Source organism: Zingiber officinale, chromosome 3B (assembly GCF_018446385.1).
Source record: "Zingiber officinale cultivar Zhangliang chromosome 3B, Zo_v1.1, whole genome shotgun sequence".
NCBI lineage: Eukaryota > Viridiplantae > Streptophyta > Magnoliopsida > Zingiberales > Zingiberaceae > Zingiber > Zingiber officinale.
In genome coordinates this window covers 35,477,716-35,505,665 of record NC_055991.1, presented here as the reverse complement: position 1 = coordinate 35,505,665, position 27,950 = coordinate 35,477,716, and the positions used below count along the sequence as shown (strand labels likewise).

The 27,950-nt window shown below is 40.0% G+C and overlaps 1 protein-coding gene across 1 annotated transcript; it reads left to right on the top strand.

Moving 5' to 3' along the window:
- Window positions 1-4,399: 4,399 nt before the first annotated feature.
- LOC122056369 (1-deoxy-D-xylulose-5-phosphate synthase 1, chloroplastic-like) lies at window positions 4,400-7,661 on the top strand. Its single transcript, XM_042618289.1, has 9 exons — window positions 4,400-4,592; window positions 4,661-4,789; window positions 4,886-5,050; window positions 5,136-5,286; window positions 5,364-5,635; window positions 5,952-6,225; window positions 6,311-6,900; window positions 6,994-7,278; window positions 7,359-7,661. The coding sequence occupies exons 1-9, from the start codon at window positions 4,461-4,463 to the stop codon at window positions 7,506-7,508; spliced, it is 2,148 nt and encodes a 715-aa protein (XP_042474223.1). The 5' UTR covers window positions 4,400-4,460; the 3' UTR covers window positions 7,509-7,661.
- Window positions 7,662-27,950: the final 20,289 nt, after the last annotated feature.

The following is a 27,950-nucleotide window of genomic DNA, read 5'->3' as shown; positions in this document are numbered from 1 at the left end:
CCTAATGTTCCCTTCCTGGGAACGCGTTCTCGCAGTCACTCCCCTCCAGCGACTTACCTTACTTACTTGCCAGACGTCCGGTCAGCCCGTCGACCTAGCTGGACTTCATGCCTAAGCGTCCGGTCAGCCCGTCGACCCGCTTGGACTTCGTGCCAGCTATCCGGTCAGCCCGTCGACCTAGCTGGGCTTCGTGCCAGACATCCGGTCATCCCGTCGACCTGTCTGGACTTCTCCTGCACACTTGATCAAAGTGTCAGACAACAACAAACTAACTTAACCTAATTTGTCATTCATCAAAACCTGGGTTAAATCGTTAGTGCTAACCGCACCAACAGTCTTGACTAGATTTTTTTCTTCCAAACATCAAGTCTTGCTTAGATCAATCCTTGGTCAAACTGACCAGACTAAGGTACATTATCAAAACATCGAAACCTTAGAGGTTGATTGCACCAACACTCTAGACTTGTCAATCTATACACACTGAGTAAATGCATTAGATCACACTAATATTTAACTTAACTAACTTGTTATTCATCAAATCCTGAGTTAGACTGTTAGTGCAAATTGGGGCGCGCCCTCAACAAGTCACTCTCCTCTAGTGACTTACCTTTACTTACCTACCAATATCTGGTCTTTCAGACTTATTTGGACTTTCTCTGGCCCTGCTTAGTATCTGACCAAGCTGATCTACTAAAACTGGCCTGCAACATTGAGTTAGCACAAAATGGTAGAGATAAAATAATGTTAGCATTATAAATAATTTATTAGTCTGGTCGACCGCGTGCGATCGACCGAAAACCAGTTGATCACATATTACCTAGGGTTACCTCCCCTTAGGGTTGCCCAGCTTTACTCACTAGGACTTCCATTACCTGGCTTCACTCACTAGGGCTTCCATTACCTGCCTTCACTCACTAGGACTTCCATCACCTAACTTCACTCACTAGGGCCCAGCTTCACTCACCAGGACTTTCCCCTTGCCTAACCTCTAGTTAGGACTTACCCTTTCTAGTCATATAGTCTTGACTAGAATTTTTTTCTTCCAAACATCAAGTCCTGTTTGAATCAACCCTTGGTCAAACTAAACAAACTAAGGTATATTGTCAAATATCGAAACCTTAGAGGTCGATTGCACCAACACTCTAGACCCGTCAATCTAAGCACACTCAGTAAATGCATTAGATCACACTAACATCTAACTTAACTCACTTGTTATTTATCAAAACTTGAGTTAGACTGTTAGTACAAATTGCACCAATATGAACTAATTATGATGTGTTGTGGATGTATGAATTATGTTTTTGGGCATTTTCTTATGTTATGATATGTTTATACCATGTTTTATATGTTTTGTGTCTTGTATGTGTTTGATGAAATGTGTGTGAGGTATATGCATGTAGATTGTGGTGGAATTGTCACTTTATAGAGAAGTACTAGATTGTATGGCCATAGAGCCCTATGACAGGAGATAACCCTTTAAGCAAACTTTCTAGGATAATCCTCTTGCAAGGAGACCATTTCACTACAAAGAAATATCTAATTAGAGTTTAGAGTGTTTCTCCCAAATTAATGTTAGGAAGTGATCTGTGTAATCTAGCGATTATATGACCGCGGAGGGGGCTATAACAAAGCGTAATTCTTTAACCAAACTTTTTAGGTTACGTTTTCTACTTAATTGCATTAATCTACCGTTAGGAAGTAAATTGGTTGACTCTAGAGATTATATGACAGGGGAGCTCTTGGATAATTCTTTAACCGGTCTTTCTATAGTTGCTCCTTTACTTAATGTCGTTAGGACTCGGGTGAACTCTCTAGTGCGACCTGCGTGGGGTTATGTCGAACCTTAGTTAAAATTTTTACACGAGTGAAGCATGAAATTAAATAGATAAATAATACATAAGGACATTAACTAGTATCATAATAAAATCAAAATCTTAAAATCTATTGTTCTTCACTTATCTATGCTCATTTACTCTCTTCTCTCTCTCCTTTTCTATTCTCTTTCTCTATTAAGCGTTTGGGAGCCAACTTTTTATTATCTAGATAATTAATGGTGTGAAATTAATTAATATTTAATTAACAGTTTTTATGAGATTAATATTTTATTAGTTGATAATATCGATGTCAAAAATGAATATAAGCTATGTTATATATAAAATATAAACTTAATAAAGCATTATATGAAATAAAGGAAATATAATATATACAATAAATACGATATATCATAATAAATATATCATAAATAGAGGATATATCCAAATATCGTACTCGTGTTTCGTGTTATCTCCGTGTCTTTGCAACCTTCAACTACATGCTGTAGCATTTAATTCGTGTAGATATTGTTCTAAAGGACTGCACCTAGTTTTCGTTCCTGATCACCGACAACCGAGCAGCTGTTACATTCTAAAATCCAGATACCCGACCTATTAACAAAAAAAACACGGCGCAAATCCACCGTGAACAAGTCATAAGCGAGATCACTCATGCACTCACGTACTAAATTGTGTGAGGTATATGCATTGGATTACGGTGGAATTATTATTTTCTAGAAGAAAAGTATTAGATTGTAAGATCGTGATATCCTGTGATAAAGGGTAATCTTTTAAATGGATTTTCTAGGGCAATCCTCTTGTAAGGAGACTGTTTCACTATAAAGAAATATCTAATTAAAATTTAGAGTGTTTTTTCTAAATTAATGTTAATAATCTAGTAATTATATGACCGGAAGACCCTGTGATAGAGGATAACCCTTTAATCGGACTTTCTAGGTTACTTCTTATATTTAATTGTATTAATCTATCGTTAGGAAGTAAATTGGTTAACTCTGTAGATTGTATAACTGGAAAGCCCTTAGATATCCTTTAACCGGACTTTTTAGAGTTAATCCTTTACTTAATGTCATTAGAACTCAGGTAAACTCTCCAATGCGACCTACACGGGGTCGTGTCGAACCTTAGTTAGAAATTTTACACGAATGTAATCATGAAGTTAGATAAATAAACAATGTTTAAAGACATTAACTAGCATTATAATGAAACTAAATCTTATAATCTATAATCCTTCATTCCCCTCTCTTCCCTACTTTATCCTCTCCTCATTTCTTTCTCTTTTAAGCATTTATGAACCAACTTTTTATTATCTAAATAATTCATCGTATGAAGTCAATTAATATTTAATCAATAATTCTCGTGAGATTAATATTTTATTACTTGACGACATATGTGTACTTACAAAATGTACTACATCATATTCTCATATATTTCAAAAATAAATATAAGTTAAGTTTATATACAAAATATCAATCGAATAAAGAATTATATAACATAAAGGAAACATATTATATACAATAAATAGGATATATCATAATAATTACATAAATAGAGGATGTATCCAAATATCATATTGGTGTTTCTTGTTATCTCCGTGTCTTCGCAACCTTCAACTGCATGCTATAGCATTTAATTCGATTAGATAATGCTCTAAAGGACTGGACCTAGTTTTCGTTGTTGATCACCAACAACCGAGCGGCTGTTACGTTCTAAATCCAGATACCCGACATATTAACAAAAAAAAAAAACACGGAGTAAATCCAACGTGAAAAGTCATAAGCGAGCTCACGCACTCACGTACTAAATTGTGTGGTAGGACCCCGTCGTCCTCGTGGCGTTGGTCAGTACCAGTCAAGACCTCGTCTCCACAGTCATCTCTCAAGTTGCATCACACTTGGATCATGCCCCAATTCCCAATCCCCCACTGCCCTCCACTCTCCTCCCACCAATCCGACGACGACGACGCCTTAATTATTGGCGGAGTGACGTGTTGTGTGTCAACCCCGCCATTCCGCCCACCAACTGCTCGACGAAACGCCAAGTGTTCCCTGCACCGTCCCATGCTCCTCGTGGCCTCGCCTCGCTCAGTGCCTCTGCACGATTCTTGCATCTTTCCCATACGACAGCCTTTCCTCTATTTCAGTCTCGTCAATTGCGATGTCACTTTTTTTCTTCGACCAGATATTGAAAAAAAAAAAAAAACACCATTACCATTTAGATCCCTGCCTCTACCCGGTTTGTTAGATTCTCTTATACCACTGCGTGTTCTTTCAATTCAACGTTGACTCGTTTTTGCTTCTCTGTTTTTTTACATTTTTTAAAAGATGAAGCTTTATCTTTGTTCTGATGCGTAATTGAGGTGGCCCGATAAGATTCGAGAGATATCATATCTGTTTAGGTGCATCGTAGAGTAAGAACAGTGTCTTTGATGGGGAATCATGCATTAGGTGGTACGTGAACACCAGCGACAAACAAGGAAGGCCAATTGACCTCACTCCCCATCATAATCGAACAGCACCCGCCCCCACCCCACTTAAGAGTCCCTCTCCTCTTCCAGTTTCCTCCCTCCTATATAACAATTTGCAGAGGCCTTCTCAATCTCATTGTGTTTTCTGATTTGTGATCTTCCTCATGGCTCTTTTCACATTCTCCTTCTCTTGTCATCTTCTTGGCGCAGCTGCCTCAAATTACCAGAAGAGCACCACCTCTTCCCCTTTTATTACTGAACTCCATTACCAGCAAAAGCACAGCAGATCTCTCAAGGTTGGTCTTCCATTGATCATGTCCTAACTTTGTTTGTTGATTAATTATTTGAATTTACCTACTTGCAGCCTAAGAAAAGAAGTTCATGGGTTTGTGCATCACTATCAGAGATTGGAGAGTACCATTCACAGAGGCCTCCAACTCCACTTCTGGACACCATCAACTATCCCATTCACATGAAAAATCTCTCGCTCAGGGTATGCTAAAGACTGAAAGCAGTATCCACTTCAGATGCATGCTCTTTTCGTTTGTTCCTGAACTCCTTAAATTTTTGGTGATTTGAATTGATTCAGGAGCTTAAGCAGTTATCAGAGGAGCTCCGTTCCGATGTCATCTTTAACGTCTCCAATACCGGAGGCCATCTCGGTTCGAGCCTCGGCGTCGTCGAGCTCACCGTTGCCCTCCACTATGTCTTCAGTGCTCCACAAGACAGGATGCTTTGGGATGTCGGACACCAGGTTTCCTTCTTTATTCTCATTTCTTCATATATATTTTCCCCCCTAACAAAATGAATTAATTCTAAAATATTGGAGTGGCTCGCAGTCTTATCCTCACAAGATACTAACTGGAAGGAGAGACCAGATGAAGACTTTGAGGCAAACTAATGGTTTATCTGGGTTCACTAAGCGTTCGGAGAGCGATTACGATGCCTTTGGAACAGGGCATAGTTCAACCAGTATATCAGCAGCCCTTGGTGAGAAAAAGCTTAGATCAAAATATTGATTTGTTTCAAATTGTTCCTCTGATGAAGCTATAATTCCAAGTGAACAGGGATGGCTGTGGGGAGAGATCTGATGGGAAGGAAGAACAATGTGATAGCAGTTATTGGTGATGGATCCATGACTGCAGGCCAAGCGTACGAAGCCATGAACAATGCAGGGTATTTGGACTCCGATATGATTGTGATACTAAACGACAACAAGCAAGTTTCTCTGCCCACTGCTACTCTTGATGGCCCTGCGCCACCTGTTGGGGCTTTGAGCAGTGCCCTCAGCAGGTTGCAGTCAAGCAAGCCACTTAGAGAACTGAGGGAGGTGGCTAAGGTTAGTATCCATGTGTGATATTCCCTTCAATCGAATTCCTATTTCTTCTAGATTGTCTTTTTTGTTCTTAGCCAAGACTGTTTGAAGGAATCAAATAGTTTGTTCGGCACAATTTTATAATATACAGAGTAAAACAATAACTGGAAGACATATGCTTATATATTCCAGCGAGTCGAAGAATCTTTCCTACTTCTTGACATTGATTAATCAAAATAAGAACAACAAACAAGAATCTAATTTTGATTGGCCGACTCGTGTTGTCCTGAATAAAAGAACAAGAAGTAAGAATTTAAAAAGAGTTCTTTTGACATCGCAGGGGGTGACGAAGCAAATTGGTGGATCCGTGCATGAGATAGCGGCAAAAGTTGATGAATATGCCCGAGGAATGATCAGCGGATCCGGCTCGACTTTGTTCGAAGAGCTTGGCCTCTACTACATCGGTCCAGTGGATGGGCATAACATAGATGACCTCGTCGCCATTCTCAACGAGGTCAAGAACACAAAGACAACAGGTCCAGTTCTCATGCACGTCGTGACAGAGAAAGGTAGAGGGTACCCTTACGCAGAGAGAGCTGCAGATAAATATCACGGTGAGTAATAGTTAATGCTTTAAAAATTACTGGATTAGCGAAGAGTTCTGACTTCTTAACTCGTTGTTGCATTTGGCATCTGAAGGTGTCACCAAATTCGATCCGGCAACTGGGAAACAATTCAAGTCGAGCTCTCAAACCAAATCTTACACGAACTACTTCGCCGATGCGCTTGTAGCAGAGGCGGAGGTGGACAAGGACATAGTGGCAATCCATGCAGCCATGGGAGGTGGAACGGGGCTTAACTACTTCCTTCGTAAGTTCCCAGACAGGTGCTTCGACGTAGGCATAGCGGAGCAGCACGCGGTGACATTTGCTGCCGGGCTGACTTGCGAAGGCCTCAAGCCTTTCTGCGCCATCTACTCTTCGTTCTTGCAGAGAGCTTATGATCAGGTGATACACGATGTGGATTTGCAGAAGTTGCCGGTGAGATTCGCGTTGGATCGCGCCGGCCTCGTCGGGGCTGACGGGCCGACGCATTCGGGGGCGTTCGACGTGGCCTACATGGCCTGCCTGCCGAACATGGTGGTCATGGCGCCGTCCGACGAGGCGGAGCTGTTCCACATGGTGGCCACAGCGGCAGCCATCGACGATAGGCCTTCGTGCTTCCGCTACCCGAGAGGAAATGGCATCGGCGTTCCTCTTCCTCCGGGAAACAAGGGCGTTCCTCTAGAAGTAAATACTCTATTTCTTCAGGATCCAGATCAATATTTGTGCTTCCGTTTGTTTGATTTTTACTTGTTTGAACAAATTACAATTATTCGGCAGATTGGGAAGGGGAGGATTCTAATTGAAGGCGAAAGGGTGGCGCTGCTGGGATATGGAACGGCGGTGCAGAGTTGCTTGGCCGCGGCTTCCATGGTCGAACTCCAAGGCCTCAAGATCACTGTGGCCGACGCAAGGTTCTGCAAACCACTTGACGGGAGCTTGATTCGAAGCTTGGCTAAGTCGCATGAGGTACTCATCACCGTCGAAGAAGGATCAATCGGCGGCTTTAGCTCTCACGTAGCTCAGTTCATGGCTCTGGATGGTCTGCTCGATGACAAACTCAAGGTAATTGAAGAAACAAATTAGTATGATAATCAAAGAAACAAACAAACAAATTTCTGAATTGATGCTGATTCTTGCAACAGTGGAGGCCTTTGGTTCTTCCTGATCGATATATCGACCATGGATCGCCAAGTGATCAGCTAGCAGCGGCCGGATTGACACCTTCTCATATCGCAGCGAGTGTGTTCAACATCATCGGACACACTAGGGAGGCACTTAAAATGATGTCGTAGGAAGGCATATTAAAAGTAGTGTTAATTTTATTTTTATTTTTAGTTTTAGTTTTTTTTTTAATTGTGTTGATAAAGGAGCTTTGTTTAATCTCCAGTAATAAACAATAAAGACAATAAATATGGAGTGCTATATGTACATTTCAGCTTTGAAGACTTCGTTACGTGTATAATAATAATAATAATAATAATAATAATAATGTCCATGCTTTACTCGTTCTAATTATTCGTCAGAAATCATTTAATTTATCACTTATAGTGACCCTATCGGAAGATGGTGGACTAAATAGATAGCTATAGATGAAGACCTTTGGATTAGAAAAAAAGACTCTTAACTGATGCATTAAGTTCTCTATATACACTCAATCATTCATAAAACTGGAAGAGATTTTAGAGAACATTGCTATTGTACTATATACTCAGAAGTAGAATAGTAGGAATGAAGAACAAAATGCACGTAGTACGTACAATGTATCAAGTGTGTGTAGCTTGTCGTCGGAGAGGACCCCTTATTTATATATCACCTCTATAACATCTACAATCATGAGATGACAGAGAATGTCGGGTGTCAGAAGTTATTAAGCAACGGAGTATATGCATCCTGGACGGTGTATAGCCAGTTTGAGGAATCTTCCGCTACCCGTGTGCACCTTTTTTGTGACTGATGTCATTAATGAGGTAGTTGAAGGAATATGCGATCATAATGTATCAACTGAGGGGAAGCATAATCGCCTCCAAGGAAGGTTCTCTGAACCTGCATCATCTTAGAAGAATATTCTCTGACAGATGGTTGTTATTCTCTGACAAGTTGTTAAGATTCTCTACAATGTTATTCCTTGAGCATATCTTGGTTGGGTGTTGACCTGATCGGGCGAATAATAATGGAGCCTTGAGTTTGATAAAGCTAGCCTGCACTCTACACTGATATGATATATATGTATGGTAATGCTAGAGATCTACGTGAGATACTGCCCTGTTTGTAGGGTCGCTCGAATATATGCTGGGAGTTTGGATATCTAAGTGAAATATCGTCCGATTTTTAGGGTCACTCGAATATATGCTGGGAGTCTAGAGATTTGAGTGAAATACCGTTCAGTTCTTATGATCGCTCGAATATATATTGGGAGTTTAAAGATCTGAGTGAAATACCATTCGGTTCTTATGATCGCTCGAATATATGTTGGGAGTTTAAAGATCTGAGTGAAATACAGTCCAGTTCTTAGGGTCACTCGAATATATGTTAAGAGTCTAGAGATCTGAGTAAAATCATAGAAGCAGACCCCTTGAGCCCAAACGGCTTTATGGTCGTCCTGCCATATACAGGGTTGCTCGTCTTATAGAGAATGGAAAACTAAGTCCTCAGGCACTAGACCAACCTTTCGATTGGGCATCCTTACTACTGGGGATTGGTCTCTAATCACTAGAGTAATATTTTGAGCTGTTCAAATCCAGTCGGATCATTAACTGTACCTAAGACTGTGATGCTCATTCCTCAGGCGTGACTGATCATCCTTGAATTGGGGGGGACTTAGTAACTGATGAGAGGCTGAGCTCTACCCAAGAGTGATCCTTTGACCACCACCTTTTTTTTAACTTGGATCTCCACCTTGTAGAAATTTAAAAAAAAATTAATCATATTATTGAATCCAAAATTGATAATTAGAAACACAAAGTATAAGGTTATATAATTCAGTTAAGAAACCCTAAACTCTAAATATAAAAAGGAAAAAGACCAAATTACCCTAAAAGCTATAAATAAATAAATAAATATATAATCTAACATCCCCTCTCAAATTCACGATGCTACAATTAGAAGCATTGAGAGTTTGTCAAATAAGAAACGAAAGCGTGAAGCAGAATGTGACTTGGTAAATATATCAACAATCTATAATTTTGAAGGAACAAAAGACAATGTGATGGTGTCAATCTGAAGATGATGATGAGTAATTTGACAATCAATTTCAATATGTTTCGTCCGCTCATGAAAAATTGAATTGCGTGTAATTTAAATAGGACTCTGATTATCATAATATAACAGAGTAGGTTGATGAAGAGAGATAATCATATTCGCAAGCAACCAGCGCAACCAAACTATCTCACAAGTAGTTAAGGCCATAGCATGATACTCAGATTATATGAAAGATCTAGAAATAACATTTTATTTTTTACTCTTCCAAGAAATGAGGGAATCACCAAAAAAACATAGAAGCCAATGGTAGATTTATGATCCGTAGGATCTGTTAGCTAGAGCCCTAGAGCCAATCATTTGATGATTGTATTTTTGGACTTATTGTATCATATTCTATATAAATAAAGACATTTGGATTTTGGTTATTATACTTACTTGTATTGGTGCCAAATAAACTAAGTATAATAATGTCCTTGAGTAGATGGTTCTCACCTATATCAATCGGTTAGTTGAACCGATAGTGAGATGATATAGGCAACACTACTCTTAATCATTCCTAGTTGAGTATTAACATTCAGGGACAATGTTAATGCAATAAGACTAACATGTAGGTCAACTCGATGACTTGATCTCACAAGTCATGGATATAGAGATATCAAGTTGACACATGGGTATACATTAGAGAATGTATACTGAATGACCCGCCATGAGAAAGTATCATGGATCATTATATGAGTGTCATATACTTTCTCATGTGACTATTAGTATGACTATTGGTCCTTAGACCTGAAGTCACCATGGTTCCCTACATAAGGAGTTATGTATTTTGGTTTCGTCAAACGTCACCCGTAACTGGGTGGACTATAAAGGCGATTACTGGGTATATAACGAATTATACAGAGGGATGTGAGTGATGTAGATGAGATCTATCCCTCCCATATGACGGGAGCGACATCGGTATTCTTGATAGAGTTAGACCACGAAGTGCATGACCATGCCCAAATGAGTCAACATGAGATGTTGAGCTCATTTGATCGAGTGAGTCTACTCACTACAACAAAAACTCTCATAGACATCAGTGGAACAACAACAGTTTTAAGCAAAAACCGATGTCTTTGAGTATTTTACACCGATTTTTCCAAAAACCGATGTCTATGAGCGCAGATTTTCGCTCATAGACATCGGGTTTTTAAGCGATGTCTATGAACGCCTTTTTTTTCGTTAATAGACATCGATTTTAACAACGGTTTTTAAAATCCGATGTCTATGAATCAAAATTTTGACGGACTTACTTAGCACACTTTTTTTAGGCTTCTCCTCGCCCACCATAAATCAAAACCCTAATCCTCAGGCGCCGATCCCGCTCCTCAGGCTCTTTCTTTTGCCTCCCGCTCCTCAGGCGCCGATCCCAGCTCCCCCTGCCAACTGCACTTCTCCCCAGCCCCCGGTGCCGTCCCGCAAATCGAGTCCCTCCCGCTCTTCCGCGATGTGCCCGTACTCGAGCGCCAGGCGCTCTTTCTCCGCAACCGGATCTGCTCTGTGCTCTTCGACTTCTCTGACACGCTCAAGTCAGCCCGCGAGAAGGAGGTGAAGCGGCAGACGCCGTCGGAGCTCGTCGACTTCGTGCAATCCGGCTCCGGCCGGCTCAACGAGCAGGTACAGGAAGAGCTCGTCCGACTGTGTCTTCATAAGATCGACTCGGTGTGATCGTCGGGCAGAGTCGGAAGCAGAGGAGGGAGGGTGCCCGGCCCGTCGTCACCGCGAGAGTCAAGTTTGGCAGCAATCTGACGAGTCTTGGAAGGCAGTCTAAGGTGGAAAACACGGGGCTTGGCGTGATATCCGGGAGCTAAAAGCTTCCACTGTTTAGGCCGCTGCATTAGGGGATCCGAGGGAATGACAGCGGGCTGGTCGCCAATCTCCCCAAGGCGCACGCTAGGGCGACGCTGCCGCTTGGTACCGGGTAAAGGCGCGGCCAGTACATCAATCAGCTCGGCCGTGCCGCCATTGGACGGTGGCTCCGGCAGTTGGAAATCCTCCATCGAATCGAACGCCGGGCACTCCGCCGCTGTCCGTTCGTCCTTCTCCATCCCAAGCTCTTCGCTCAAGTTCTGACCTTTTTCCTTAGCACTCCCATCATCCCTGATTCGCTTCGTGCCGTTCTTTGCCGCAGATCGTAGATGCCCATCCGGAGTTGGAGTTGTTCGTGGGAATGGATATGGATGCTTCAATCCATGACCAGGCCCGGGCTCAGATAGAGAAGCTCTTGGCCGTGGATTCGCGCGGCAGCAAGTTGAAAGCTTACACTCATGTCAGAAACTTCAAGTACATCAAGTCGATGCTTGGCGGCGTCGATGAGAACCTGCTTGACGTTGGGGTGAACGGCATCTTGATGGACCTTGGAATCTCATCCATGCAGGTTATTGTTCAGTTGCACTTCTCATGTTTGATGAATTGCCGAAAAGAACTTACTTTGAATCTAATAAGTTGGTAAGCTATTTAACAGGTGGATGACTCTAAAGGGGATTTAGTGTGCAAGGTGATGGACCTTTGGATATGCGCATGAATCCTCAGGTTAGAGTTCTTAGATGAAATTTATCCATTAATATATTTGCTTGTGAAGGTGTCAGTCACTTTATCTATTACTAATGCTTATACATGGAGAGTTTTTTCTGCAATGAGGATTGTAAAAATCAATCATGAAACTGAATGAGAAATCATGGTATGAATGGTTATTTAGTTACTAATATAAAAAAGATGCATTTAATATTATGTATGAAAACAAGATGTTCATTCAACAATTTCTATCTATGAAAACATGCCCAGGGCAATTGTTATATTTTTTGTCCTTTTGAAATGATATGAACAATAGCCTGTATGCTAGTGTTTTTGGTGAGCATGTAGCACTTGATGCTAATGATATGCCCTATGGTAAGTGAGATTTCAGAAATTAAACTAGTATGTACTCAGAGAACTTGTATGTGTTTTTGTCATATAGATTTTGAGGAGATGTTTTTGTTCTCTATCATATCATCTAACTTATGAAATTAGTTATTTAGGTGATTTATTTTATTTTATTTTATTTTATTGTGGTACTCAGTACCTTTTGGGTTCTTGATCTTGCCACAGGTAAGAGCAATTAAATTTTCCATAGTTTTGGATGCAGAGTAGCAGACCATGTATAATACTCATTTTGGTTGCTTGACCTTTATGTTTGACAACTGGCATAGTTTAAGCTAAATCCCAAGTTTTCTTTTAGTCACGTTGCTTGAATTTATAAAACATTATTTCTGTTATGATATTTCATGTACAATCATTTGTGTCCTTAGCTAAACATAGCCTAAAAATGTTCACTCATATTACTAACTAAAAATGTAAATTCATTTTTCACAGTATTCTTTAGTGACTTATGTTTCTTGTGATTTCAACAGTGCTGGCAAAAAGAAGAAAACAAGCTTTTTTTTCAGAGCTACAGAAGCCAACACCACAAGTATGCTATTACTCTTCATCACACGACTCGTTTTGGTTGTAGTCACCTTATAAATGCAATGTGCATGCTGCTACTCTTCATTTGCCTTTTACTTAGATATTTTAATGTTTTTTAGCTTTGTAGTATGATTTATTCTTCTGTTTACAATCTAGTCATTATAGTTCACTTTCCTAGTTTCTTATTACCATCATGCAACCTTAGTTTGATGCCTAATGTTTCTCATATTACTGACAAATGCCTATTTAACAGGTGGATGACTCTAAAGGGGATTTAGTGTGCAAGGTGATGGACCTTTGGATATGCGCATGAATCCTCAGGTTAGAGTTCAGATTGGGAGTTTGCTCAGCGCCCGCGCCATACGAGTGCAGTCAAGGTGTTTGCTTTCGATCCTGAGAGAAGGATTTGTAACATAAAACTATGGAAATAATGCTTTTTTTTTGTTTTTGAAAAAAAAATATGAAGAACTGATGTTCAAAAGCTGGCATTTTACTACGAGTGGTTGGCCAACAGCTCAAAGCTTGCCGGAAATAATATCACTCCCTTTCATGTTTTGCCACTACTGTTACCTCTGAAATGCAAAAATAGTATCAGTACTATCACTCATTTGCAAATTGCCAGAGTTTTTTTAGTATCATCTTAATTTGACTATCTTGCAGGTTAAGAGTTGATCATGTGAAAATTTTGATAATGTGTTGAAGGGAGCATCAGTAGAAGATGGTAGGAGTATTGTAGTTCTTCAATTTCGGTCAAACCAGCTCCTCCCGCAAGTTGCTGGCACTCAATCGACACAATAGTGGTGAGATTGCATCTTGCAAGACGTAAATAATGTACATGGACCTATAACTTTCTTTTAAGTTAGAACTCAAGAAAACATATACAAACCTTCAACTTTGTTGCTCGAGTTAAATTATTGAAGATTCCTTCGGTCATATTTTACTATCATAATTCCTGATCTTGCTGCCTTCACAGGTCTTGAACCTCCTAGAAATAGCTTAGAGGTTCCTCCTATGAATACTTATCATAATTTTCAACGGGTTCATGAAGGCATTCAAGTAAGTTGTTGGGTTTAAGAATTGTTCTTCAGAGTATTCATGGCTTCTTTAGGCAAGCATTTCACTGATTTAGCAATAAGAGAACCAAAATTACTATCATTTGTGTATATCTGAACGTACATGCTTCTGGTTATGTTTCTGATTTGGTACTTGAGATTTTTCTTCGTCGATTTATGTGATTCTTCTTGTGGGGATTTAACAAGAACCGAGAACAAAAATTGATTCCCTTTTTATATTCACATGATTTCAGTGCTCAAGTTACTATAAAGAGGACATTTGCCAACAATCTCACACCAAAAAATTGATTGCTGTTGAAAGGCTCCACAGAACAAAGGATCACCAAAAAATCGATGTAAGTATTTTGATGTGGGAATACAATTCCCACGGGTTATATGCATGTAGGGCCTTGAAAATGTATAATGCGGAGGCTGGAAGGAAAGGGAAAAAACAACCGACATGGGTAGTTGTCAAGGTATGTCCTTTTGATTAGCAACTGTTTCACTATCCTTGAAGGAGTTGTTCCAATATTTCTTTTCTAACATAGGCTCCTCAACAACCGGATGCGGAGCAATGTGGTTTTTATATCATGCGATATATGAAAGATATAATTGAAAAATTTGGAGTTGACCACAAGGATTCACTTCCAACAATGGTAATAATACAATATTTACCCTTGGTGATTTTGATAATTTCTATGCTTTTCCCCTGGTGCTTGCTATGATTTTTTTGATACAAACCGGATGCTATACTTTTGTTACAATGATTTTTTTTATACAAACCGGATGCTATGCTTTTGTTACAAACCATATACTAGTTGGAGACTAAATGATTGCCTAAGAAGAAAGGAATTAGAGATTAGGAGCTGCAGTGAGTAGAGTGGCTGGATAAGCTATCTTAAATGGTAACCTTAGGATTAAAGGATTGATTACATTTTTTGAACCTGCTCAACTTCCTCTAAATATCTAACACATTGATACTCGAATTTAACCTAACCTATTAAGATAAATGGGTAATCAATACTAATCTTAATTTAATTGTTTAAATGTTGGGCTCCTGTTTCATAGCAAGGTTCATTTTGTGACTCAAAACTAAGTTTTTTTTAGAACCAATTTTCTGAATTTTGAGAACCAATTTTTTTTGTACATCTATCATCAAGTATGACCCTACTTTATTAGATGCTATCATGTTTCTTTTTTTGCTTCAATTGACAATCTGGTGGTTCGTAGAATTGGAGTGGACAATCTGTTAAGGTTGTCTTTAATCAGATTTCGATTGTGCTACTAGAGATTCATAAATGAATATTTGTCAATCTAATCAGCTGGTTTGGCTTAAGAATAAGATCAGTAATAGCCAACCAAAGTCTAGTAAAAATGCCCTCAAAAGTAACTAGAGTGGCCGAAAAGAGGGAATTAGAATTGGAGAAAGAGATGGAGATTATTAAGGATATCAATGTATATATTAGTCTCTTTCTCTCTTTCCTAACAACTTAGCTTTTAGGATAAATAGTCAGCCAATCAAATTTCAGAGAAAAAGAGAGGAGAACCTTCACTAGTGCAATTGGCGACCATGCACCACTCTTGTTGTCCGCTGTGCTGTAAGGCAGAGTTGACGGATGTAAGTGAGATATGTTAGGATCTTTATGTTCTTGAATTTGGGATCGTTTCCAAGGTTTTTCTGAAGTAAAATTGCTGCTTAGGATCTCAGCGTCCTATCATAATCGATGTTTCTGAGTTTTGTGACCTAGTGCCCTATGATTACAGTAATTGGCTAGTTTGCATCAAGAAAATTCCCTGCTCTTGATAAGAAAGAAGTCCATTAAATAGCTTCCTGATTGTGAATACTTCATTAGTTGTAAATTAACCAGATATACACTTTTCAGTTGATTTGTTACAGTAAAAGCCAATAATACAAACTACTTAACCATCCAAATCTCCTGTACAAAGATTTAGACCCCCATCTTCATGCACATCCACTTAATTAACACTTTCACTGCATATCATCCCACCTTGTGTTTGCCTGCTTCATTGATTGTGTGGTGATGGTGAATTTTATAGCTTTTGCTCCTTATTGTATTATGTCTATTAGCCATGTGTATACAAAGGGCACAGTTGCATTCTTGCTTATGAGATTTGGAAGATGGCATCAGAGGTAGTACAATAAATAGTATATCTCTTCATTTGCTTGTTAACTATGAACATCTTCTTTGTTCTTCTATGCTTCCTTCACTGTTATATTCGTTATCTTCCACAACAGCCTTTAAAAACTTAGTATTCTATTTTATTTGATACATGCACACATTTGTTTTAGTTATTTGACATATGGTGAATTTATGTGTTTTTACAGTTTACAAATCTCAAGTACTCCAGAGTTGAAATTGATGAAGTGCGGTTCGAGTGGGCTGAATGCATGCTAGATTACATTTGAGACAGTTGTACCTTAATGTGTTAACAGAATGTTATACTTTGATTTTGATATCTATTAGCTAGCTTTTGATGTAAAATGAATATTTGGGTATTTTATGAATATTGTTGTAAGAAGATTATTTATATAATTTGTGAATATTTGTGTATTTTATGGATATTATTGAATGAAGAATATTTGTACAATTTGTGAATATTTGTGTATTTTTTTTTGTTATTGTCGGTTTTAAAATCAAATCTGTGCTGTTAGAAAAAATACATATTACATTGGTTTTCCACCGATGTAAAACCGGTGTAATAAAGTAATATTACATCGGTCATTTACCGCTGCCAAAACTGGTGTTATTAACAAAAGCTATTACATCGGTTTTACACCGTGTATGAAACGGTGTCGTTAAGTGATACTACACCGGTTAATAACCGATTCGAAAACCGGTGTCGTTAAGTGATACTACACCGGTTTTAACCCGATGTCTAAAATGGCAGACTTTTAACATCGGCTTCATAGACATCGGTCGAAAATCAAATAGACACCGGTGGAAAACTGATGTCTATGAGCGATTTTGTTGTAGTGACTTGGAGTTCAAGATTTAGATTGATTAGAGGATGACATGGTCTATACCTCACATTGATCAATCTAGGTGTCTAGGATAGAAGGACAATGTCACATATTGTGAGGAGTCACAATTAGTAGTCACAAGGTGATGTTGGATCTCAACATTCTTGTAACATTGGGTAGTAATGATGTGTTGCTAGATACCGCTCATTACTTATGCTTCTAAATGGGTTTAGGGGCATTGCCAACGTTACAAGAACCTATAGGGTCACACACTAAGGACATTTAGATGGGGATTAGGTTCATATGATGAACCAAGAGGATTAGATTCATTTGATGAATCAAATTGGATTAAGAGTAATCCTAATTGGGCTAATTGAGTTAGACTCAAGTTGATTCATGTGTTTAATGAGTCTAATTTGGGTTATGACTCATTAAATCAATTTAATTAAATGAATTAGATTCATTATATTAAATTGGCTTGAATTAAATGGTTGGATTAGATCAACCATGAGAGAGATTAAGTCAAGTTTGACTTGACTTGAGAGGAAGATGAAGAGTCAAGTTTGACTTGACTTTATGCCACCTCATTGGTGAGTGGACAAGATGTGGACCAATGATAATGCTCCACATCATCATGGTTGCTTATGTAGAATGCCATCTCATGGGAGTTACCAAGAGTTGTGACTCTTGTCATTCCATGGGAGTTACTCATGCTCTTAATGTGGCCGGCCACATGAATGGGTGAGATAAGTTTCATTTTGAATTAATCTCATTCATTCCTTCATCTTCTTCCTTGCTCCAATTTTGCTCTCCCTCTCCTCTCTTGGCCGAACCATCCAAAGGTGCTAGCACACCTTGTTTTGGTCATCTCCACCTAGTGTGTTCGTGTGGATACATATAGAGAAGTATCTATCCTTGATACTTTCGAGATCCGACGAATCTTGGACGAGCGGGATATGAAAAAGGGCACGCATCGAAGGTAAAAATCTTCATCATGTAGATCTAGAAGTTTTGTAACTCGTACTCGTATGTCTTCGAATTTTTCTTCGCACGAGATCCGTTGGCTAGGGTGATTCGGGGTTTCCGTGACACGGAAAAGCGGTTTTCGCGGCCCGAAAAACCCAACAGTGGTATCAGAGCCACGTGCGAAGCTTGTACGAGTTTAATTTGATTTTTATGAAAAATTAAAGCTTCTGTACATTTCTGTAAATTTATGATTTTTATAGTTTTAAGAGTAATATTTCTCGTAGAAGCGAAGCACAAGTGTTTATACACTTGTAGGCTTCGACTACCGAGAAGTTTTTCTCAAAACGACATCGTTTCGTCCCAAATCTTTTTGGGACAGCTGGATAAGGTGCTCTTGGATCGCTTAGGAGCAACTCGCGATGGTTAGATCGCGGGTAGGGGTACTGCCCCTAACCCCGCAAGGGGATTTGCTCCGCGATTGCGCCCGAAATCGCTAATCGGGACCGCCGGGAAAAATTTACTCATAAAATCTGTAAAATTATGAAAAAATTACAGAAATATATAATTTTGAATTATATATTAATTTTGTGATAGTCATGGCCCAAAGACCCAATTCGATTGGACAATTGTGTTGTAATTCATAATACGGCTTGCGTGCCGTTATGTGATGTGCGTGCTTGTATTTTATTTTTATTTTATTTTTCGCGACCTACGCGTCGTGCCTTTCTTTTATTCTGGTTATAAATTAGATTTAGACTCGAATGTAACTCGAGTTTCAAAGTTGTAATGTACAAAAAATTGGAGTTGTGGAAGGTCCACTCGAGACGGAGTTACGAGGAAGGCGCGAGCAACATAAGGTGGTCAAAAGGAAGGTGCTTGAGAAGTTGACCTTAGATTGACCATCCGATCTTCTCATTGACTTTAGAAGATCGTAGTAGGGCCATGACTAATCACAAAACTTAGTTAATTACTTGTGTATATGATGCATGTTTAATTAAGTAATTAATTAGTGCCTAGCGATTAAGATTAGATCTAAATCGTGCACAAGATGCACCCTTACGATTAGATTAGATCTACATCGTGTACAAGATGCACTCTATCGATTAGATTAGATCTATTTCATGTATATGATACAACATCATTTAGATTAGATCTAAATCACGACAACTCAAAATGCCTACCATGCCGTGATGCCTACCACTACCTCGATCGCATGATGTTGTTGAATCTGCCAAAGCAGAGCAACACATACTATCTTGGTAGGGTACGGAGGGACAATCTTGGTCCTGCCTATCAACGCATGGGCGAGTACAAACTCAATTAGATTGAGTATTCCTAGTTTACTCGGTTGGATCGAGTACAACTATAGGCATTCTTCCAATAGTTGGAAAGGTAGGACAAAATCACGTTTATATTAATTCTCGGGCGTATTAGCCAAAGCTAACTCGAGTTTTAATATAAATGCGGATTTCATCCTATAAATAAGAGTTGCATAGAGATGTAATTGGTAATCGTTACCTACCGATCATACTAAGTCTTGGGCGTATTAGCCAAAACTAACTCAAGGGTTAGTATGATGTGGATCTTGTCCCACATGAATTATAGAATCCAGTGGGAGCATCATTTAGTTAAAGGCCTAATTAAATGATTAAGAATATGATATTTATTTCTACTTTTATTCTGTTGTAGATAACCATGACGTCAAATACGAACACCTTCTCCCTGCGATCTGTCCTTGAGAAGGACAAGCTCAACGGAGCAAACTTCCTGGACTGGTATAGGAACCTGAAAATAGTTCTCACTCAGGAACGTAAACTGTACGTTCTGGAGCAGCCCATTCCGGAGGCTCCTCCTGCCACTGCCCCGCGAGCTGACCGAGATGCTTTTAAGAAGCATCAAGATGACGCATTAGATGTGTCATGTCTAATGCTCGCGACCATGAACTCTGAGCTTCAGAAGCAACATGATTTAATGGGCGCTTATGATATGGTTGAACATCTTCGTCAACTATATCAAGGACAAGCGAGGCATGAGAGATTTGAGATCTCAAGGGCACTGTTTCAGTGCAAGATGTCAGACGAGGCTCCTGTAGGTCCATATGTACTCAAAATGATTGGGTACATAGAGAACCTACAAAGGTTGGGGTTCCCACTTGGCCAAGAGCTGGCCACTGATCTGATCTTGCAATCCTTTCCGGATAGCTACAGTCAATTCGTTCTAAACTACAATATGAACGAGATTGACAAGCCACTGTCTGAGCTGCTTAGCATGTTAAGAACTGCTGAACTAAACCTTAAGAAGGCTAAGCCCAACACTGTTCTGATGGTTCAGAAATATAAGGGCAAGGGCAAGCCCAAAGGCAAGGGAAAATCCCGAGCCAAGGGCAAAGGCAAGGCACTGAAGCCTAAAGGAGGGGTCGCCAAGGATGCTACCTGCTTCCACTGCGGTCAGACCGGGCACTGGAAGAGGAACTGCAAGGTATACTTGGAGGATCTTAAGAAGAAGCGAAGTGAGACTTCCACTTCAGGTATATATGTTATAGAAGTCAATCTATCTATTTCTACATCATGGGTATTAGATACTGGATGTGCTTCTCACATTTGTACTGATGTGCAGGCGCTGAGAAATAGTAGGGCATTGACAAAGGGCGAGGTGTACCTATGAGTAGACAATGGAGCACGGGTTGCTGCTGTTGCTGTAGGGACTTACTGTCTATCTCTGCCCTCTGGGCTTGTACTACAGTTAGTCGATTGTTGTTATGTGCCTGCATTAACTAAGAACATTATATCAATTTCTTGTTTGGACAAGAAAGGTTTCTCGTTTACTATAAAGAACAAATGTTGTTCCGTCTATTTAAACGATATGTTCTATTGTAGTGCACCTCTGATAAACAGACTCTATATTCTAGACCTTGAGAGCCCTATCCATAACATAAATACCAAGAGGTTCAAGTCAAATGACATGAACCAAACCTACCTCTGACACTGTCGCTTAGGTCATATAAATGACAAGCGCTTATCCCAGCTCCATAAGGATGGTATGCTAGACTCATTTGATTTTGAATCATATGAGGTATGCGAGTCATGCCTACGAGGCAAGATGACCAAGACTCCCTTTAGTGGGCACAGCGAGAGAGCGACTGATTTGTTAGGGCTCATACATAGTGATGTATGTGGCCCTTTCAATGTCGCTGCTAGAGGCGGTTATAGGTACTTCATCACATTTACTAATGACTTCAGTAGATATGGTTATGTGTACTTGATGACACATAAGTCTGAATCCTTTGAAAAGTTCAAAGAATTCAAGAATGAAGTACAGAACCAGCTTGGCAAGAGTATTAAGATACTTCGATCCGATCGAGGTGGAGAATACCTTAGCCATGAGTTTCATGACTATCTAGCTGAGTCTATCTAGCTGAGTGTGGGATTCTATCCCAACTCACTCCTCCTGGAACACCACAGTGGAATGGTGTATCCGAAAGGAGGAATCGTACCCTATTAGATATGGTGCGATCTATGATGAGTCACACAGATCTTCCGACATACCTTTGGGGTTATGCTCTAGACACGGCAGCTTTTATACTCAACCGAGTTCCACCAAAGGCCGTGATAAAGACACCATATAGGATATGGACTGGGAGAGATGCCCAGGTGTCTTTCATGAGGATTTGGGGTTGTGAGGCTTACTTACGACGTCAAGTCTCAGACAAATTAGGACCCAAATCTGACAAGTGCTATTTCATTGGATATCCCAAGAAAACTAAGGGATATTACTTCTACATTCTCAGTCAGCACAAGGTAGTTGTGGCAAAGACTGGGGTCTTTCTAGAAAGGGACTTTGTTTTTAGAAAGACTAGTGGGAGCACGTTCGATCTTGAAGAAGTTCAAGATGCGAACAATAGCACTGAAGCCTCGATGGAAATTGAACTGGAACCACAAAGTGTTGTGGATGATGCTGTTCCACAAGGAGTTGAGGAACAACAACCAGTTCATGTAGACATACCTCTTCGCAGGTCTGATAGGATACGTCATCAGCCTGAGAGATACTCATTTCTCTTGTCTGACCATGATGACGTTATGCTCATAGAGGATGAGCCTACCACCTATCAGGAAGCTGTGATGAGACCAGATTCCGAGAAATGGCTAGAGACCATGAGATCCTAGATGGAATCCATGTACACCAACCAAGTATGGACTTTGGTTGATCCACCTGAAGGGGTAAAACCCATTGGGTGTAAGTGGGTCTTTAAGAGAAAGACTGACATGGATGGACTTATCTATAAGGGTCGCTTGGTAGCTAAAGGTTTCAAGCAGATTCATGGTATTGACTATGATGAAACCTTTTCTCCAGTAGCGATGTTTAAGTCCATTCGGATCATGCTTGCTATTGCAGCCTACCATGACTATAAGATATGGCAGATGGATGTCAAAACCATGTTTCTGAATGGAAACCTACTCGAGGATGTGTACATGACACAACCTGAGGGTTTTGTAGATCCACAGCATACTAGCAGAGTATGCAAGCTGCATAGGTCCATTTATGGACTAAAGCAAGCTTCTCAGAGCTGGAATCTTCGATTCAATGATGCAATCAAACAGTTTGGTTTCATCAAGAATGAAGATGAGCCTTGTGTCTACAAGAAGGTTGTAGGGGATATAGTTGTCTTCCTCATATTGTATGTGGATGACATACAACTCATTGGGAAGGACATCCCTATGCTTCAGTCTGTCAAGACTTGGCTAGGAAGTTGTTTCTCAATGAAGGACTTAGGTGAAGCATCCCGCATTCTAGGGATACAGATCTATAGAGATAGATCAAGAGATTGCTTGGCCTAAGTCAAAGTACATACATTGACAAGGTACTCCTTCGATTTGCCATGCAGAACTCCAAGAAGGGATTTCTGCCAATGTCACATGGCGTGAGTCTTTCGAAGACTCAAGGTCCCTCTTCTAGAGAGGAGAGAGACCGCATGGATCAGATCCCTTATGCGTCAGCCATAGGATCGATCATGTACGCCATGCTATGTACTCGACCTGATGTCTCGTATGCTTTGAGCATGACGAGCAGATACCAGTCAGATCCAGGTGAAAGTCACTGGATAGCGGTCAAGAATATTCTTAAGTACTTAAGAAGGACTAAAGAATACTTCTTGATATATGGAGGCAGTGATGAGCTAGCTGTAAAGGGTTACAGTGATGCTAGCTTCTAGACCGACCAGGATGACTATAGATCGCAGTCGGGGTTCGTATTTTGCATTAATGGTGGTGCTGTCAGCTGGAAGAGTTCGAAGCCGGATACAGTAGCTGATTCTATTGCTGCATCAGAGGCAGCAAAGGAGGCAGTTTGGATCCGCAAGTTCATCACTGAACTTGGGGTGGTTCCTAGCATTGCTGACCCCATTGAGCTCTATTGTGACAACAATGGAGCTATAGCACAGGCGAAGGAACCTCGCTCACACCAGCGGACCAAACACATACTACGGCGCTTCCATCTCATTCGAGAGATCATCGAGAGAGGAGATGTAAAGATTTGCAGAGTACCTACAGAGGCTAACATCGCAGATCCCTTGACCAAGGCTTTGGCATAGAAGAAGCATGATGGTCACACTAGGTCATTTGGGCTTAGAGCCTACACTGATTGGCACTAGTGCTAGTGGGAGATTGTTAGCTAGAGCCCTAGAGCCAATCATTTGATGATTGTATTTTTGGACTTATTGTATCATATTTTATATAAATAAAGGCATTTAGATTTTGGTTATTATACTTACTTGTATTGGTGCCAAATAAACTACGTATAATAATGTCCTTGAGTAGATGGTTCTCACCTATATCAATCGATTAGTTGAACCGATAGTGAGATGATATAGGCAACACTACTCTTAATCATTCCTAGTCGAGTATTAACATTCAGGGACAATGTTAATGCAATAAGACTAGCATGTAGGTCAACTCGATGACTTGATCTCACAAGTCATGGATATAGAGATATCAAGTTGACACATGGGTATACATTAGAGAATATATACTGAATGACCCGCCATGAGAAAGTATCATGGATCATTATATGAGTGTCATATACTTTCTCATGTGACTATTAGTATGACTATTGGTCCTTAGACCTGAAGTCACCATGGTTCCCTACATAAGGAGTTATGTACTTTGGTTTCGTCAAACGTCACCCGTAACTGGGTGGACTATAAAGGACACTGGTATATATTATGAGGAGATGTAGTGATGTAGATGAGATCTATCCCTCCCATATGACGGGAGCGACATCGGTATTCTTGATAGAGTTAGACCACGAAGTGCATGGCCATGCCCAAATGAGTCAACATGAGATGTTGAGCTCATTTGATCGAGTGAGTCTACTTGGAGTTCAAGATTTAGATTGATTAGAGGATGACACGGTCTATGCCTCACATTGATCAATCTAGGTGTCTAGGATAGAAGGACAATGTCACATATTGTGAGGAGTCACAATTAGTAGTCACAAGGTGATGTTGGATCTCAACATTCTTGTAACATTGGGTAGTAATGATGTGTTGCTAGATACCGCTCATTACTTATGCTTCTAAATGGGTTTAGGGGCATTGCCAACGTTACAAGAACCTATAGGGTCACACACTAAGGACATTTAGATGGAGATTAGGTTCATATGATGAACCAAGAGGATTAGATTCATTTGATGAATCAAATTGGATTAAGAGTAATCCTAATTGGGCTAATTGAGTTAGACTCTAGTTGATTCATGTGTTTAATGAGTCTAATTTGGGTTATGACTCATTAAATTAATTTAATTAAATGAATTAGATTCATTATATTAAATTGGCTTGAATTAAATGGTTGGATTAGATCAACCATGAGAGAGATTAAGTCAAGTTTGACTTGACTTGAGAGGAAGATGAAGAGTCAAGTTTGACTTGACTTTATGCCACCTCATTGGTGAGTGGGCAAGATGTGGACCAATGATAATGCTCCACATCATCATGGTTGCTTATGTGGAATGCCACCTCATGGGAGTTACCAAGAGTTGTGACTCTTGGCATTCCATGGGAGTTACTCATGCTCTTAATGTGGCCGGCCACATGAATGGGTGAGATAAGTTTCATTTTGAATTATTCTCATTCATTCCTTCATCTTCTTCCTTGCTCCAATTTTGCTCTCCCTCTCCTCTCTTGGCCGAACCATCCAAAGGTGCTAGCACACCTTGTTTTGGTCATCTTCACCTAGTGTGTTCGTGTGGATACATATAGAGAAGTATCTATCCTTGATACTTTCGAGAACCGACGAATCTTGGACGAGCGGGATACGAAAAAGGGCACGCATCGAAGGTAAAGATCTTTATCATGTAGATCTAGAAGTTTTGTAACTCGTACTCGTATGTCTTCGAATTTTTCTTCGCACGAGATCCGTTGGCTAGGGTGATTCGGGGTTTCCGCGACGCGGAAAAGCGGTTTTCGCGGCCCGAAAAATCCAACAGGATCACCAGCCCAATCCGCATTAGAGTATGCACGTAGTTCCAGAGATGAAGTAGAAAGAAATAAAAGACTTTGAAATTGAGTGCCCCAAAGATACCTAAGAATACGAAGAATAGTAGCCCAATGAACTGTAGTTGGTGCAGCAATAAATTGACTAATTACATGAATAGCATACGTAATATTTGGACGAGTCATAGTTAGATAAACCAAGATTCCAACAATATGTAATGACCCGGCCCTTTGGGCCCTTTGGGCGGCCCATTTGGCGACCTCTATGTCGTCGACCGGCCCCTTGGGTGGCCCAGCCGACGGCCCATTTGGCGACTTCTCATGTCGTCGACCGCCGGCCCTTATGGTCGTGCCGTTACTCACTAGGACTTTCCACCCCTGGCCAGTGGATTTTTGCCTCCCCCAGGATTCGAACTCTAAACCTCCAGGCTTAAGTATTAGAGTTTATGAATCCTGGTAACCAAGTGAGATGAATCCTGGGGGAGGCAAAAATCCACTGGCCAGGGGTGGGAAGTCCTAGTGAGTAACGGCACGGCCAAGGGTCGTCGGTCGACGACATGAGAGGTCGCCAAATGGGCCGACGACATAAGGGCCGCCAGTTGGGCCGCCACAAGGGCCGCCCAAGAGGCCAAAGGGTCGGGTCGTTACACAATAGTTCTGTATAAACTAGGATCCGACAATGGTGAGCTATCAGATGGAGAATATCGAGCATTAGTCTTAATAGGAGTATTAACAACTCTATTATCAGTAAGATGAGCACGCTCAAACAGATCAGATATATACTTTACTGGATAAAAGATAACCTTTCAGGGAATAAGCAACCTCAATGCCCAAAAAGTAGCATAGTATACCCAAATCTTTCATAGCAAAATAACGAGCCAACTCAGACTTTAGGGAAGCAATTCCATCAGAATCATTACCAGTAATAATCATGTCATCAACATATAATGATAAAAAAAATATGACCTGCACTCGTACATCTAACAAATAATGCTGAATCATGATTACTAGGATAAAAATCAAGCAAAGTAATCACTGTAGAGAACTTCTCAAATCAAGCACGAGGTGCTTGTTTGAGACCATAAAGCGCTTTACGAAGCCTGCAAACTTTACCAGGTTGGTGTGAAATACCAGGAGAAGGTGTCATATAAACTTCTTCATAAAGATCGCCATTTAGAAATGCATTCTTGACATTTATCTGAGATATTCTCCATCGACAAACAGAAGCAATAACAATCAGAGTACGAACAATTGTCATTTTACAACAAGAGCAAATGTTTCCTCATAATCCATGTCATACTTCTGAGAATAATCTCTAGCAACAAGACGAGCTTTGTATCGCTCGATAGATCCATCAAATTTAGTTTTGATCTTATATACCTAATGAGAACCAATAATGTGTTTTCCTAGTGGCAACAGAACCAAATCCCATGTATGAGTCTGATGCAAAGCAGTTAGTTCCTCAGCCATAACACTCTACCAAAGTGGGTTACAAACAACTTCTCTATAGGATATAGTCTCAGAAAGACATTGAATAGATGCAACAAATAAAGCAAAAGAATGTGAATAACAAGAGTAAGTAAAATATGGAAGTTTAGTAGACTTACGAACACGAGTGAATTGACAACGGTAGAGAGAAGGATCATCCACAAGCTCAGGAGATGATTGAGTAGTGGCAGAAGGAGGAGCATGTGGAGCGGATATCTCAGGAACCAAACTACCAAATTCAGTTGAGCTACCAGTAGGTGTTGTAGGTGAAACTTCCTCAGTGTCGGTATTAAAAGGATTAAATACAAAGTAGATCTGACTTTGTCATATTATGCGAACTAGCTGAATAGAAAAGAATGGAATATGCTCAAGAAACACAACATGACGAGCGACATACAATTTTTGACTAACGGGATCAAAGCAACGATATCCTTTTTGAGTAACACCATAACCCCAAAAAATACAAAGAGCATATCGAGAAGCTAATTTATTACGCTCAACTTATGGATGAAGGACAAAGCAAGTACAACCAAAAACATGTAAAGAGGAATAGAGAGGAGAATGCCCATATAATTTTTCAAAAGGTGACAAGCCTAAATTGTGTGAGTTTGGAATTTTATTAATCACGTGAGAAGTGGTAAGGATTGCTTCCCCTTAAAAGGTACTAGGAACACTGGTAGACAATAAAAATGAATAGGATATTTCAACAAGATACCTATATTTTCATTCAACCACACCATTCTGTTCAGGAGTGTCTGCACAAGAGGTTTGATGAATAGTACCATCAAAAGCAAGTAATTGTGAAAAATGATTCGAAATGTATTCACCCTCCAAATCACAACAAAAATATTTTATGACACTAGAATACTGAGTTTTTACAAGAGCTCTGAAGTTGTTGAAAATGGCAAGATAATCAGACCTGTGTTTCATAAGATAGACCCAAGTGTAATGAGTGTAATTATCAATAAACGAAACATAATACTTTGACTCCCCCCTTTTGTAGGAATAGGAGAGGGTCCCCACACATTAGAATAGATAAGATCAAATAGAGCAGAAGAAAATTTTTTTTTTAGAAAAT

Excerpts from the sequence above, each read along its gene's own strand:
- LOC122056369 (XM_042618289.1), top strand. The coding sequence starts at position 4,461 with ATGGCTCTTTTCACATTCTCCTTCTCTTGTCATCTTCTTGGCGCAGCT. Across the intron at positions 5,287-5,363 it reads CAGTATATCAGCAGCCCTTG|GGATGGCTGTGGGGAGAGAT; the intron begins GTGAGAAAAAGC and ends CCAAGTGAACAG. Across the intron at positions 6,901-6,993 it reads ACAAGGGCGTTCCTCTAGAA|ATTGGGAAGGGGAGGATTCT; the intron begins GTAAATACTCTA and ends ATTATTCGGCAG.